Source organism: Macadamia integrifolia, chromosome 3, assembly GCF_013358625.1.
Source record: "Macadamia integrifolia cultivar HAES 741 chromosome 3, SCU_Mint_v3, whole genome shotgun sequence".
Lineage (NCBI taxonomy): Eukaryota > Viridiplantae > Streptophyta > Magnoliopsida > Proteales > Proteaceae > Macadamia > Macadamia integrifolia.
Window position 1 is genome coordinate 25,149,117 of NC_056559.1, and position 14,187 is coordinate 25,163,303.

Sequence of the window (14,187 nt, forward strand, 5' to 3'; positions counted from 1 at the left end):
TGTCCCATTAGTGATTAACGGTGTTAAAATATCATGTAAAATGATAGGTTTACCTTTGTGTCTAATACATATCTTTTATTTTCCTTGTTCCTCATCTGCTATGTATTTGGACTTGCTTTCAAGCTCTTCTAATGCAGAGAAGAAGAAAGAGTGCAGCAAGGTCTTGTCCTCTCTCTTTGCAACTCATCCATTTGGGGAGAAATCACACCGGCAACTTAGGTATTCTCCTCCCTTTATGCTTCCCATCTCTCTTTTCAACTCTCCACGTGTACCTTAGGAATATTTTGGTGGATCGACTTAACCAATTCGAGACTCTCCAAGAGGGCACATACTTTCAGAATTGCAAAAAGCGTAAAACTATTGAGCATTTCTTATCCAAACTCCGACATCCAGTTAAAGTACCTCAATGCTTCGAGAGGACGTCCAACTGCAAAGCTCATTGTAGTCCATGTTACCACATTTTTGTTAGGCATTTCGTTAAACAACTGCTATGCATCCACCAAAAAGCTGAAATCTTGACTACATGGCAATCAGATTATTTACGATAAAAACTTATTTAAGAACCCAAATTTCATCAAGTGAAAATGGAATGCCTTCCCATGACCAAAAGCTAGAACTCGTCGACAACGATGTATAGCTCTAATGACCCAATTCAAGTCCGTTCCCACCCATGAAGGAAAAAGTCCAGAATAAACTTTGTTGAGCACGGAAGAGTTGTAGAGGTACTTGTGGAGAGTTGCATAGGCGATAATGGATTTTTTGTAGTGGCGTCACAAAGGTGATCTGAGCAGAGAATGGGTTTTAGACATTCCACGATGGCGTAGAGAGAGAGAGAGAGAGAGAGAGAGAGAGAGAGAGAGAGAGAGAGAGAGGTTTCTGCCTCCATTAAAAATGTATCAATGCCAATTGAAATCTCTCCCATCTCTATTTCCATTGCAAATCCCAACTTTTACTTTATTTTGGTTCTCTTCGAAACCTATCATGAGTTATATCATGCAGACAAGTTTCTACCTCCATTAAAAAAGTCTCTCTCAAACCATTTCGTCTCAAAAGCTTTGATCGATTTATGGTGGAAATTAACGCATTTTCTATTTCTCTTCAATAAGCCACTATCAAGGGGGCTCAGAGCAGAGAGACTCTTTTAAGTAAAGCAAAGAATAAGAGAAGAGAAGAAACCCAACTAAATAACCAGATAATTGAATATCCCCATGGATACAAAAACAAAGGAGCTTCAGTTCTTGGGCTTGTTCAGAATCTACAAGGAATCCTTCCAGATCATCCTCTCATCGAGGAAAATCTTCAATAAGATCACACTTGCCCTAATCTACACACTCACCCTCTCATCCAAATCTATTACAGAGGCATCACGCCGGTGTAGCAACTGTAGAGAATGATGATATCTAGGGTTTCTATGAGATTTCCACGAGGTGAGCTTCAACAAGAGATCGGTTGCTTCAGACTATCCACAAAAGGGTAAATTGGGAATTAAATATCATATATAAAGGCTGATGTCATCATTTAACATGGTCCCCTACTGCAAGGGGTACGATATCTAAAAAAAATAATAATGAGAAGGGTACGATTATTAGAATTTTTAAAACATAAGGGTAAGGAATAGTATTTTTTCAAATAATGTGGGGAAAAGATAGTATAAAACAAACTACAGGGGAGGGGTGTGTAATTTCTTCAAATCGAATAGTTAAAACGGACTCTCAATTCCTTAGGGGTATAATTCTCGGCTTTTCTTCTTCTGCGCCCGACTGTTGTTACTTTCTTCCATTCCATAATTATATCAAGAGAATCAAAATTTTAAACCGAACTTTTTGTTCTTCTTGAAACGAACAGAAGGCTTAGAAGATGCAAGGAGGCGAAGAACTTAGCATCGATGAGCTCGCTTCGAATCTTTCAACCTATAAAGAACAGCTTCAGCAGGTATCATTTCAATTGTTTTTTTACTTTCCCGATCCTTCCCGATTAGACTCTCATTCTCAATGTGTTTTCTATGAATTGATATTTTCTTTTTAACTCTTATGTGAACTTGGTTCACGAATTCCCTGAAGTTTCTTTGCTCGCTCGTGAAATAGGGTTTATCCCTTGTTTTCATTTTTTTATTCAAATTTTCATATTAAATTGTTATTATAGCTTTTGGTTTCTCGAAATCTTTGAATTCAATATGGTTATTTTGTTATGTACGTTTTTTTTTTTGCTATGTAAACTTTTATTTTTGAGTTTTGGATTGTTGGATTAGTGGCGGAATAAGGGTTTCCGGTCAATTAGTAGATTACATTGTATTGTGGCTCTTTCAGTATGAATTTATAAGTTCGGACTCTCTAGGGTTTGTATTTTGATATTATTATGATGGGGTTTTTGATGAAATTAGTAGCTATTCTGTCGTTTTGCAAGTAAGTGAAATCTTCGAACGGGTAAGTTTATTCGCTTTTTGGTCTAGTGCTGCTATATCTTCACATCGATGCAAACTGTATACTACATTTTTTTTGATCTTCCTGGTAGTGACCCTTCTGTGGATAGAGTTTTGGGTGCGCAAACGAAAAGGATGATGATACGTTTGGGTTGGACCAAGCTGTCTGAATACTCAAGTGTGCGTTTGATTGGTTGTTGACAACCAGAGCCGTCTATCACGGGCCGGGATGTCAGGTCTTGCTCCAGCTATTGTTTTGTCCCCGCCATTAAGATATTATCACGAAACATCCTATTCTTGTATACTTAGTTTTTTTCAACTAAAGTTAATTCTTTAATACAAAGTTATATGACAGGTAGGTCTTTTATTGAATTACTACATCCCTCTAGGCTCGAGTTTTAACCTTTTCATGGCAGTACCTCGTTAACCTGGCTTTAATAATGATAAATTCGCTTTGTTGAAACCCCTATTGTGACTAGCATTTGCTGCTGCAGAATAAATCAATTTAAAAATGGGATATTGGTTAATTGGATAATTGCTTGCATTGCAACATATTGTCACAGTTCTATAATCCAAGCTCATCCAAAAAGAGTGCAAAAAATGGGAAATATTATTGGTAACCATTTTCATATTCTGGAATCACTGACACCACCCCTTTGGCATTCCAAGAATAGTCACAGTCAAGGTTAAAGAGTTTGGAATTGGGACAGAATCGGTTCCTAAATATTCCTGATCTGATCTCTATGCGGATCAGACAGGAAATCGGCAGGAATCAGCCGATTCCCTTCAAATGATAAAAAAGTGGATTGGGTGAAAAAATGGTTGTCTACTCCATCGTCAGCTACCCTCAAAGGTCCATTCCATACTCACCGGTCCCTCCGGATCTTCCTTTACTCTGATCGTCAACTGTATGATTGGACAATGAATTGGTCTTCTCTTGCATTGGGAATTGATCTCCGCCTCATCTATCCCCTTGATGCTTTCCTTCTCGTGTCGGCTCCCTAGTTACATGCGTCTCCCCATCATCCGACCTGTTGGAAATGAAGCTCCCTACAAACCGAGGTTCAACATATAAGATTTCAACCCTGGTCGAGAAATTTCGGAAATTTCGTGGAACCAGGAAAATTTTCTTGCAATGGTGGTAACCTTGGTTTCGACTCCCAAAATGATTTTTTTTTTGTCTGATTTTTGTGTACATCCTATTTTTGACATTTATAAACTATTCAAAGAATTATTTTAATGAAAAAACACCTAAAATGATACTTGTGGTGTTGAACCATGTTTTCTAGTGTACGTTGACTGAAGTTGTACTACTACTACATATATAAGTTACTAAGTAAAAATGAAAAATACATGATTAAAACAACCAAAACATAATATAGGGGATGCAAAACAAATGATAAAAATTGAAATAATTCTACTATATTTACAAGTACATTGTACAAAAAAAAAATGATATTTGGGAAAAATGGGGTTTACCTTTTTGCTCTAAGTAGATGTACTTGTAAGATTCAAGTGTAAAATGAAAGGTTGATGGAAAAATTTCAATTTCAGGGGTGATTTCCTATGTTTCCCACTTCTTACAGTCAAAATAGGGGGAGAGAAGTTGTTTTTTCGCAAAATGCCCTTTTTATAAGGGGCTGGACCAAAATGATTGAACCCATCAAAATGGTTGAAATGTGTCGAAATTGGGGACTTTTAAAAGTACTAGTGCATTTCTTCTCGGTCTCCCTCGATACGGTTGAAATGGTCGAAATTTCAACCATTTCGGTCCATGCTGCAAACTTCTACCAGGAGACATGCCTGCAGATGGAGCAAACCATTCAGGACATTGTCACCACCAAGCAGATCACAAGCCCTATCACTGCCGTTGGCACTGTCTACCTCTTCTTCTATGACTGCATGGTCAAGGGCTGCGACGGGTCCATCCTCATTAGCTTCACAGTTTCCAGCAAGGCTGAGTGTGACCATGACGATGACCTCAGCCCCTCGCTCACTGGAGATGCCTTTGATGTTGTCATCTAAGCCAAGACCACCACAGTCTCCAACAAGGCTGAGTGCAACCGTGACCTCAGCCCCTCCCTTGCCATCGACGCCTTTGATGCCATTGTCTGAACCAAGACCACCTTTTTTGAGCTAGCCTGCCCTGGTGGTGTCTCTTGATCCAACATCCTGGCTCTTGATACCCTTGACCTCGTCACCATGGTCGGAGGCCCTTACTTCAAGGTCATCCTAGGCCCCAAGGATGGCCTTATTTCTCAAGCAGCGATGCCGTCTCATAAATTTCTTGTCACTGTCTCCAAGTAGATTGACTTCTTTGCCTTCAAGGGATTCTCTGTCCAAGAGATGTTTGCCATCCTCAGTGTCCACACCATCAACTTTGCCCATGGTGAGGAGTTTGCTCAAAGCTCTTTAATTATAGCAAGGCTCCCCGACCTACCCTTCATTGAACCATCGTTCACCAATGGGAGGGAGCAAGCGTGAAAGAGAGACCTGGAACCCTAAGCAGCTCCAAGGATAGGGATTACAAGCATTGTAGTAGCCCAAGCCCTCTGTCCTATCATGATCATCGACACTTGTCTTCGCGGAGGTTCTTCCGCCACCGTAGGAGTTGCGGGGTTTATGTCAGAATCAGTCGGAATGGAAGATCTGAGGATTGGATTGCCCGATCCAAAATAGGGCCTAGAGAATCGCCATTATACGGGATCAGGTGACGCTAATTCTGATTTGAATTGGGTGATTCACCTGACCCAATTCTGATCCTCAATCTATGGTTACAGTGACATGGTCTGCCCCGTAGCATCTAATGAACATTTATCCCTTTAATTAGTTTCTTAGTTTCAAAAATTAGATAGATAAACTAGTTGCCTTTCAATTGGAAGTTCTGCAAGCAACAATCCGCCATACATCTATTGTGAATAGTATGTTGTATTTTGCGTGTGCTATTTTGAACTTTTCCCCCTTTATAATGACCTATACCTTTGTCTTAATCAGGTGAGAAAACTATTGGCTGATGAACCTGGAAACTCTGAGTATGCAGACATGGAAAAAGAGCTTCAAGAGGTGAGTTAATCCATATAAAGTCCTTTTTCATACTTCCTCTTCTCGCAGTTACATCAAACCTATATGTTGGGTTCTCTTATGTATAATTTAATGGTATATGAGGTATTAAGTTATATGCAGATATTCTTGTGCATAATGATATTGTGTAACTTCTAGGATGTGCAATTATTTTGTGTTTGGGATACCCTTTTCTTTTTCAAGGAATCATTATGTTGTTCGAGCAGGCCAATATGATTTGGCTGCACAATGGCTGGAGAATTCTCATGGAGGTTATTGTTTTTATTTTCGTTTCTTGAAAAGGTGAGGATGGTGTTATGTTAAAAACATAGGCCATGAATTCCTCTGAAAGGAGCTATAGAGGGATTTAGAATTTAAATATTAAAATAAGAGCTGTATATGACAGATGCCCATCACTAGTATCTTTGGTTCCTTTGCAGGTGCATGTTCCGTGATGGCCTGCTTGCTTGCCTCTCACCTCTCATTTCAGATGTTCACGATGAGAGTAGTCGGAAATTCAAATCAATGTCTGGGTTTTTTCTAATGCAAGTGGATTGATTTGTTTTGGGGTCTTTCTTTGCTTACTTGAATGAGACATCTTGGGATGCAGGTGATTGCACTGACAGAGGAGCTCTTTTCAACAGCGAAGCAAAATGAAATTTCTGGATCGGAAGTTGGGAGTGATGATGCTAACGTGCTTTCACATGGTCAGCAGTATGTGGGGACTTCTGGTTATGATATGGTATTTCTCTCTCTCTCTCTCTCTCTCTCTCTCGGGATGAATGTTTGAACAGATACATTGCATGTTAGGCTGAACTTGTATGAAGGCAGCTGAAAATAGGAACACACTTAAGTAGAAACTTATTTAAAAACAGGAGGACCTTGTGCAGATAAGACATACATTCTGAAGATGAAATGAAATAAAATGCTGAACTCTACTTTTTATATTTCTTTTGATTACATTACTTTAATACGTTCTTAACCTTTCCTTGCTATGCTTTTATCATCTGTCTCTTTAGGCATCAAACAACATCTTGGAGCCGTTTGAGAAGCTTCCTGTTGGCTCAAAAGTCCAAGCTGTCTGGAGTGAAGATGGGGAATGGTATGTGTGGTGCAAAGAGATCCAAATTGTAGCCTTTCTGTTTCCTTTATCTTTCATTTGTTTTACAGCTTGTCCTTTTGTATGTTTGATTAGTTGAATGTCCAGGTATGATGCAACGATTGATGCACATACTCCAAATGGATACTGTGTTTCATACGATGAGTGGGGGAATAAAGAAGAGGTATCATTTCTGTGCCATGCTCTTGAATGTTAGAAATTGGATTCTTCATTCTAGTTTTCATGTATTCAAGCTCTCTCTTTCTCCCTCTCTCTCTGTTAATGACCAAAGAATCTACATATGTAAGTCAGAGTAAAGTACTGAACGCAGATAGAATGTTTACAGAATTAGCAATGAACAAAGAAAAACTAAATTAAAAAAGACAAGGCTATGAAGAGGAGGATATTCCAATTTGGTGGTAGCAATGGCATTAGTGAGTTTTTTATTTTTTTTTGACCAGTACTCTGCAGCTATAATTGAATTGAATTTCACCATAAAATCTTCAGAGGTATTCAATGTGGAACTTGAAGATATTTGGTAGTTTTCCTTCCTTAATTTTTGAATTACTATGAAATTTATTATATGGAATCTAAAAGTTTATATAATCCAAATCCTTTCAAGTTTTGAGTAGGATGCCCATGGGGAAGCTGTGTGATGCAATCCAATGTTATAGTTTCTGCTTTGATGATTGTATGGACTGGGCTTTAAGGGGTTTCTGCTGTATCAGACTCAATTATAAAGCACATATATGGGGTCCTATAGGGGGAGCACGAAGTTTATTTACTGTCTTTAAGTTCTGGGGGATAGTTTAGTACGGATGAAATAAAGTGTTTTGTTCCAAGGTAGGTGTGTAATCTGCATGTGACCAAGTGACGTTCATGACCAGGTCTGTTTAGTATGTAGTCTCATGTCTGCCTTTTTTTTAATTCTCAGATCCAAGCTCTAAAACTCTGATGTAGATAAGTCACTTGGACCTTTGATCCCATGGGTTTTCTTTGGAATGGACCACTTTAATGGGCCTAAAATATGGGTAGAATGTAGAAAAGTGTGATTTAATTCATTAGTTTAGTTAGTTGCTATTTAATTCAATAAAAGCCCATTAGGCCATTGGTCGGTTGTAAAGTCCTATATGGACTATTAGTTAGTTAGTCCTACTCCATGTTGGAGTCATAAAGTCAAGTCCTAGTCCTATTTTGAATTCCTAGTTGTAGTAGGAGTGTCTAGTCCTATTGGAAAACTTGCTCCTAGTAGTAGTTTGATTGCTATTCTGCCCTCTATAATAGATGAACCTATGTACTTATAATTTCAGACTTGAATGAATAAATTATTGAGTAAATACTCTTTAGCTAAAAGCTGTTATTAAGAGGAGAGATGCCTAAACCTTTGAGGGGTGTGATACCCAAAATCTGAGGGGTGAGATACCCATTCCTTTATTCTCTTTCACCCTTCTCAACCCTCCATCGATTCTTCTTTTTCTATTTTTATTTTCTGTTTATTGTTATTATTAGTTCAGACCTGTTAAAGCATACAAAATCAGAATCAGCCAGCCAAAGAGTTCTTGTTCTTAAAGCCAATCGACCCTCATTGCTGCCCAAGTTTGAGATTTGATCTGCATATCCTTTGGAGGACTGGTTCTATACTCTAAGAAGATCAATCGATTCTCTTTTGAAGGTTATCTGAAGAAGACAAGTTGCTGTTCCTGCAGAATTCTTCACATTCTCTCTCCTAGTCTGAAGATTAAGAAAGCGCATAACTCCATAACCAGCTGTCAGAAGCCCTTCATATTTGGGGATTTTTGTACCCTCCCTAGGGACTATCTACACCCAAAAGTGCAGTTCAATCGGACTCCCATAGACTTGGCCGCACTTTTCTCTCTCCAGCTCTATAGAAGGTCTTTCTCTCTTCTATTGGGTTGGGTTTTGGGCTGGTTTTGCTCCTATATGGGTATTGTATTCTTGGGGGTTTATTCGATGCTATTATTTCTTTGTTTCTTGCTCCTATTTGTATTGTTTGGGGTTATAAACTGCGGAGTTAGTTACTTGTAATCTACTCTTGCATTAAACTCGGGATTAGTCAAGATGATACCGATCCAAATTGGCTTGGATCGGACAGATTTGCTTCAGATTTTTAATTACATTTTTACCCTTGGATGGTACCCATGTTTCAGAATTGGACTGGTCAGGATCAGGGATTGGTCAAGGTCAATACAGATCCGATTTGGCCGATACTGACCGATCTGATCCATTTTTAGAACCATGGTCAGATCTAATAACAGGAACAGTAATCTCTATTGAGATTTCTCTCTTTCTAAATTTAACTGGAATAGTATTTTTGTATTGAGATTTCTCTCTATCAAATTTTGTTTTACTTCTCTTATTCGCTGCACATACTCTAATTTCATCAATCAATTATCTGTTAATCTTAACCTTTTATTGGGTTCCAGGTCTGTACCCCAATAGCCGATTTGGACCCTACTCAATTGAATTCAAGCAAATAAAGCGCAAGGAAACTCAACCCAGACCAATATTCAATAAATTTTTTTTTTTTTTAATAATCTATGTAATGGTCCAATTCAGAGTTTCAAACCAATCTTTAGGAGATTATTAACCCAAGGTCCTCTTAGGCATAGGTGGCATGGTGACAAGGCGAACCAAGTCGGGAGGGTGACCTAAGCGCTTAGGCGACAAGTCACGCACCTTAAGCCGAACAGGGTGCCTAAGGCAATCAAGTGTTATTTTTTATTTTTTCTCTTTTCTAACATTATTTAGTATGCTACATATACCTTGTATCGTAAAAATTCAACATTAAGGCACATTAAGTCATAAAAAAATCAACATTAAGTCACATCAAATTATGAAAAATCAACATTAAGTCGTAAGAAATCAATATTCAGAGATTGCTCTTTTTTTTTTTTTTTTTTAAATAAGTTTGATTGGTCAAATGATTTTATTTTTATATGAGATTTTTTGTATTAGGTATAACACAAAACTAGCTTTCCAACAAGTCTAAGATTACTTAAATCTAAGTTGTAATGACAATATTATATTCTGGTTAAACTTATTTTAAATACATGAATGTTGTTAAAGTCTCTTGGATGGAAATAATATTATGGACATCAAAACAAAAGATTATTTTATCGGACTTTTGTTTTTGAGCAATGTTTTACTATGATAAGATTTATAAAGTTTTCAGAATTGAGAAAAACCCCAACATTTGAAAGTTGAAAATCGCCCCTACAACGAAAAATCTGGTTTTTGTTCTTGGACTGGGGGGTTGACTTTTTATCCTTTTGGAACTTGATTTTTAAACTAGTTTTGGATTTAAATAGGGGGTATTTGCCTTTTTTTTGAATAATATCTTAAGTGAATGAAATAACAAATATAAAAGTATTTACTTGTGCCCTAGTGACACCTTGACAACTATGCTTTTAGGAACAACTGATAGTCTGATACTATATTTTAAGGTTCTCAAGATTTTTTTGGAAAGTTAACTAAAGTTTCATTGACCATATGATACAGATCAGATGATGGGAGATCTGCTGCTCATTGTGGGAAAGAAGAGAATAAGGCAATAAGAGAGAGAAGAAAGAAAAGAGAAATCTTTTTTTTTTGGGGGGGGGGGGACATGGGGAGAGCACACAACTTGCTTTTTCAAAAATCAGAAAGCTCTATTCCATACTTCCAAATCGTGGGTGTGGTCTAGCCTCTTTCATGTATTTATAAAACAGAAAAAAGACAAAGTAGAAGTCTAACTAACCTAAGCTTCCAGGTACTGCACGGACATATTAGGTAAAGAGCTGGCTATAGGAATAAAAGTTTACATTGAACTATTCAAGTTCTGACTTCTTTGAATATGCACCAGCATTTATAGCAACCTAGAAATATTTTCTGACTCCCATCATCCACCCAAACTTCATTTCAAAACAGTGCAGATGAACATTTGACGTAGGAATAATATGACCAGTTTTTGCTTTCCTGAACATATGAAGCTTATTATCAGGTTAACTTGTATATAGAAGTGTCAGCAGGAAATGTTGGGTGCTTTAGAACATAAAAATCAAGTACCTTATGGTGATGCTGTTATTATTTTAAATTTTTCTGGTTGGGCAGGCTGCATTCTGCTAAATATCCACAGCTTCAATATTGTATTGAATGATGGTACTACTAAAGTTTGTGTGGGGATTTTCCATTGTCTATCTTGATGTTCTCTTGCCTATAACTGTGTTTCTTTATTGTTTTGTCTCTTTGTTTTTTCATTTCCTTCTTTGAAATGTCACAGGCATTATTTATTGTTCTTGGTTTATGATTTCCAGGTGGATCCTGGCAATGTAAGGCCAATCCAAGAAGGAGTGGTCGATGCTTTGGTGGAAGCTGAGAGAGTAGCTGAAGCTACAAAGCAGGCCATCAAGCGAAAGATTGCACAAGCAGCTACCACCGACTTCCAATCACGAACTTTACCAGCAAAGCTTCGTATAGATCCTGATGATCCTGAAGATGTGGTGAGTAGCATAATAGTGTTAAAAGGTTGGGATTTTCCTTGTCTTTTTGGATTGGACAAGAGTCCATTATCTTTGGGAACTGCAAACTGTAGGTTATAGGCTGTTTGCAGTTATAGGCTATAGCCATCGCACCTGGGTACCCTGTGGATTGGGTTGCGAATGTAGATAAGGAATTAATGCTTCTTTTCTGGCAATGGGAGAACTTGTTACATTGGATAACTAAATGTTACATTTACAGAAAGCTGCGAAGAAAAAGAAGATACATGCTTTCAAGTCGAAGAACAGGTTTGAGCAATTGGAAGTCACACAAAATAAGCGACAGAATGCATGGCAGCAATTCCAGACAACCAAAGGCCGTGCTAAGAAGGTACCTTAAAGAGCTACATTTGCATGTGCAAGATACATTATGCGAATTTGTATATTATATACCATGCATTCATGATGCTGAAAATGCTTGGTTTTTATATGAAACAAGGGATATTTCCTCATTCTCACTACTTACATGACTTTCTGGCCCAAATTTTAAGTGGTCGATTCTTCTTCCAATCAATTTAATGTTTCTGACTTGTGTTCATTTTGTATACGTTAATCATTTTTCAAGGTTGGGTTCTTCTCGGGACGCAAGCGTGAGAGCATCTTCAAGTCTCCGGATGATCCAAAAGGGAAGGTTGGTGTGACTGGCAGTGGAAAGGGATTGACGGACTTCCAGAGACGGGAAAAGCACTTGCATCTGAAGGGTGGAACTGTTGAATCAGAAGATTAGAGCACTTCATTAATGTGTTTCTCTATTACTCATTGTGGTTGCATCACCATTTTCTGCAAATCTCTCATCTGATTGCAGAAAAAGTCTCCAGCAAAACAAGAAGGATTATTAATCACTTTGGACCTGGAAAAACCGGTCGTTGGTTTATCTATGCTTCAGTAGTGCATGGCCATATTGATGTAAAACCTTTATACAGAACTCACGGTAAATCATATAGTTCTGTTTAGTTTACACAGTTCTTTTGATTCATATTGGAATTAATTGGAATCCGCTAGAACCCTAGAAAAAGGATTGGGAAAAAGCGAAAAATTTCACAAATCTCCCTTTCCACCGGTATTGCTTCAAGATATTGCATCCTCCCTCGATCTTGATTTCATCTGGGTTGCGATCAATGGGGTTTTCAACAAGAAAATAAACATTATAAATACTATGGAAAAAGGTCGGGTATAAATATTATCTCTCTACTCCTCTTGGATGATGTCCCATCTGGTGCCCTGTGCCCTACTAATAATCATTTCTTTAGCTTATCAATCGATCCCTTACTATAGTCATCAAACCTTGAATATAAATTATAAATTGGAAAAAAGTTCTTTGAGCAGCCAAGCAAGTGATACTAACACATCTTTCGTCATAGAAAGGACTTTATGGACCTTTATGTTACTTCTCAAAGAACTTCCTCCCTTATAGTGTTCACTTTCTTCTCGTTTTCTTAGGTATTGATAATTCAACTAAGAATTTATTATCTATCATCAATGTTAGGATGTATGTTAGGACAGTTTTGGTTAATTGAGATAGATCCTAATTGATCCCCCTTTGTAGTCTATCCAAAAACACTAAAACGTCAATTTTTTTTGGGTGTAAAAACGTCAATTAAGTTTAAGAAAATTATTCTTTTAACCTTTATATCTAAGGGCGTGGGATTGCTTTTTTTTTTTGGTAGAAAAGGGCGTGGGATTGTTATTACACCCATATGTAGTTTCCCACCAATAGTAAGGGTGGTTTGCGAATAGTCTAGTAGGGGTTTTCAATAGGAGGTAAGAGAGCGTGTGGCCATTTTATGTGTCTTGGCATACAGGCGTTGTGGGAATCTTTTCCCAAAACCCTAAACATCCGAATGTGTAAACTGTCATACATTACACTCTCATACATGGTTTAACCCAATTAATCAATTTAGTCTAGTTCCAATTATAAAAAAATGGGCAAGAGATTGGTGTTGAGTCACGTTCGTGGGGCTAATGAGAGTAGGGGTGTCAATTCGTAGCCCGACCCAACTAAACTGACCAGGACCGACCGTTTATAGACCGGCCCAGCTTGGACCGTTTATTAAACATGTCGGGCTTGAGCCCGGCCCGTTTATAAATGGTCGGTCTCGATTTTGCTACTGGGACCGTCGGGTGCCCGATCGAGACCGACCAAATAACGCCTGATCGAGACCAACCTATTGTGCACCGACTTGGCTCGACCCTTTAATGATTGTAGAATACCTATTTTATCCCCCAAATTAAAGAATAAAAACTAAAAAATAAAGACATGTTCACATTTTAAATAATGGTTATATTTGGTATAATTTATTGATTTATTGTCATTTTTTTGGGCTTGCATGAGTGGGCCAGAATATAAGAGCACATTTTAAAAAGGGCCCGTTTAAAAACCGGTTAAAGCCCGTTTAACATTAAACATGTCCGGAGCCCCGTTAAGGCCTGACTAAAGCCCGATTAAGGTAGCCCGATTATAGCCTGAGGCCGACCGACCGAATATAAAGTGTACCATGCCCTCAATAACTAAGCCCGATTAGTTAAATGAGCGGACACGGTGTAGCCTTTGAAAGTCTTCAAGCCCGATTAAGCCCGATTAAGCCCGATCGAAATCGGACCGGCCCGATCGGTTGACACCCCTAAATGAGAGTATGAAAACACACGATGTGACATCAATATAGATGATAATTTTTATTTTACAGGAACGATGGGACAGATGTTGAATCCTCACATGTACGTACAAGTGAATGAACATATGTGCAATAGATCTAAGTTCCCATTAATAATTGGTCTGGTTTTTAATCGATTGGTTTTGATATTGCTGGTTTGGTCCAATTTTTTTTTCTCTCTTTTGATTTGAAAGAAAAATGATAACTTAGTTAAGGAAATTTACATATCTACACGAGCCTTATGCAGCCAGGTTTTCAAAATCCTTAGATGCGATTATCATACACAAAACAGAGGAGTTTAGAGAAGATGTGGTCCATTTCCACCCTCCAACCAAAAGTAGCCCAAGGCCACTTCAAATTGGCCCCCTTATTCCACGTATAAGCGCAAATCTAGAGAACAGGTTTTTAGCGCGAGGGAAGGAT

The 14,187-nt window shown here is 38.1% G+C and overlaps 1 protein-coding gene across 1 annotated transcript; it reads left to right on the top strand.

Moving 5' to 3' along the window:
• The first annotated feature begins 1,733 nt into the window (after positions 1–1,733).
• LOC122072996 (survival of motor neuron-related-splicing factor 30) lies at positions 1,734–12,071 on the top strand. Its single transcript, XM_042637467.1, has 8 exons — positions 1,734–1,932; positions 5,414–5,482; positions 6,090–6,221; positions 6,499–6,581; positions 6,687–6,762; positions 10,892–11,077; positions 11,316–11,444; positions 11,679–12,071. The coding sequence occupies exons 1-8, from the start codon at positions 1,858–1,860 to the stop codon at positions 11,838–11,840; spliced, it is 912 nt and encodes a 303-aa protein (XP_042493401.1). The 5' UTR covers positions 1,734–1,857; the 3' UTR covers positions 11,841–12,071.
• Positions 12,072–14,187: the final 2,116 nt, after the last annotated feature.

Coding starts and splice junctions, on each gene's coding strand:
- LOC122072996 (XM_042637467.1), top strand. CDS start 1,858: ATGCAAGGAGGCGAAGAACTTAGCATCGATGAGCTCGCTTCGAATCTT. Junction 6,582..6,686: donor TGGAGTGAAGATGGGGAATG/GTATGTGTGGTG, acceptor TTGAATGTCCAG/GTATGATGCAACGATTGATG. Junction 11,078..11,315: donor CTGATGATCCTGAAGATGTG/GTGAGTAGCATA, acceptor TTACATTTACAG/AAAGCTGCGAAGAAAAAGAA.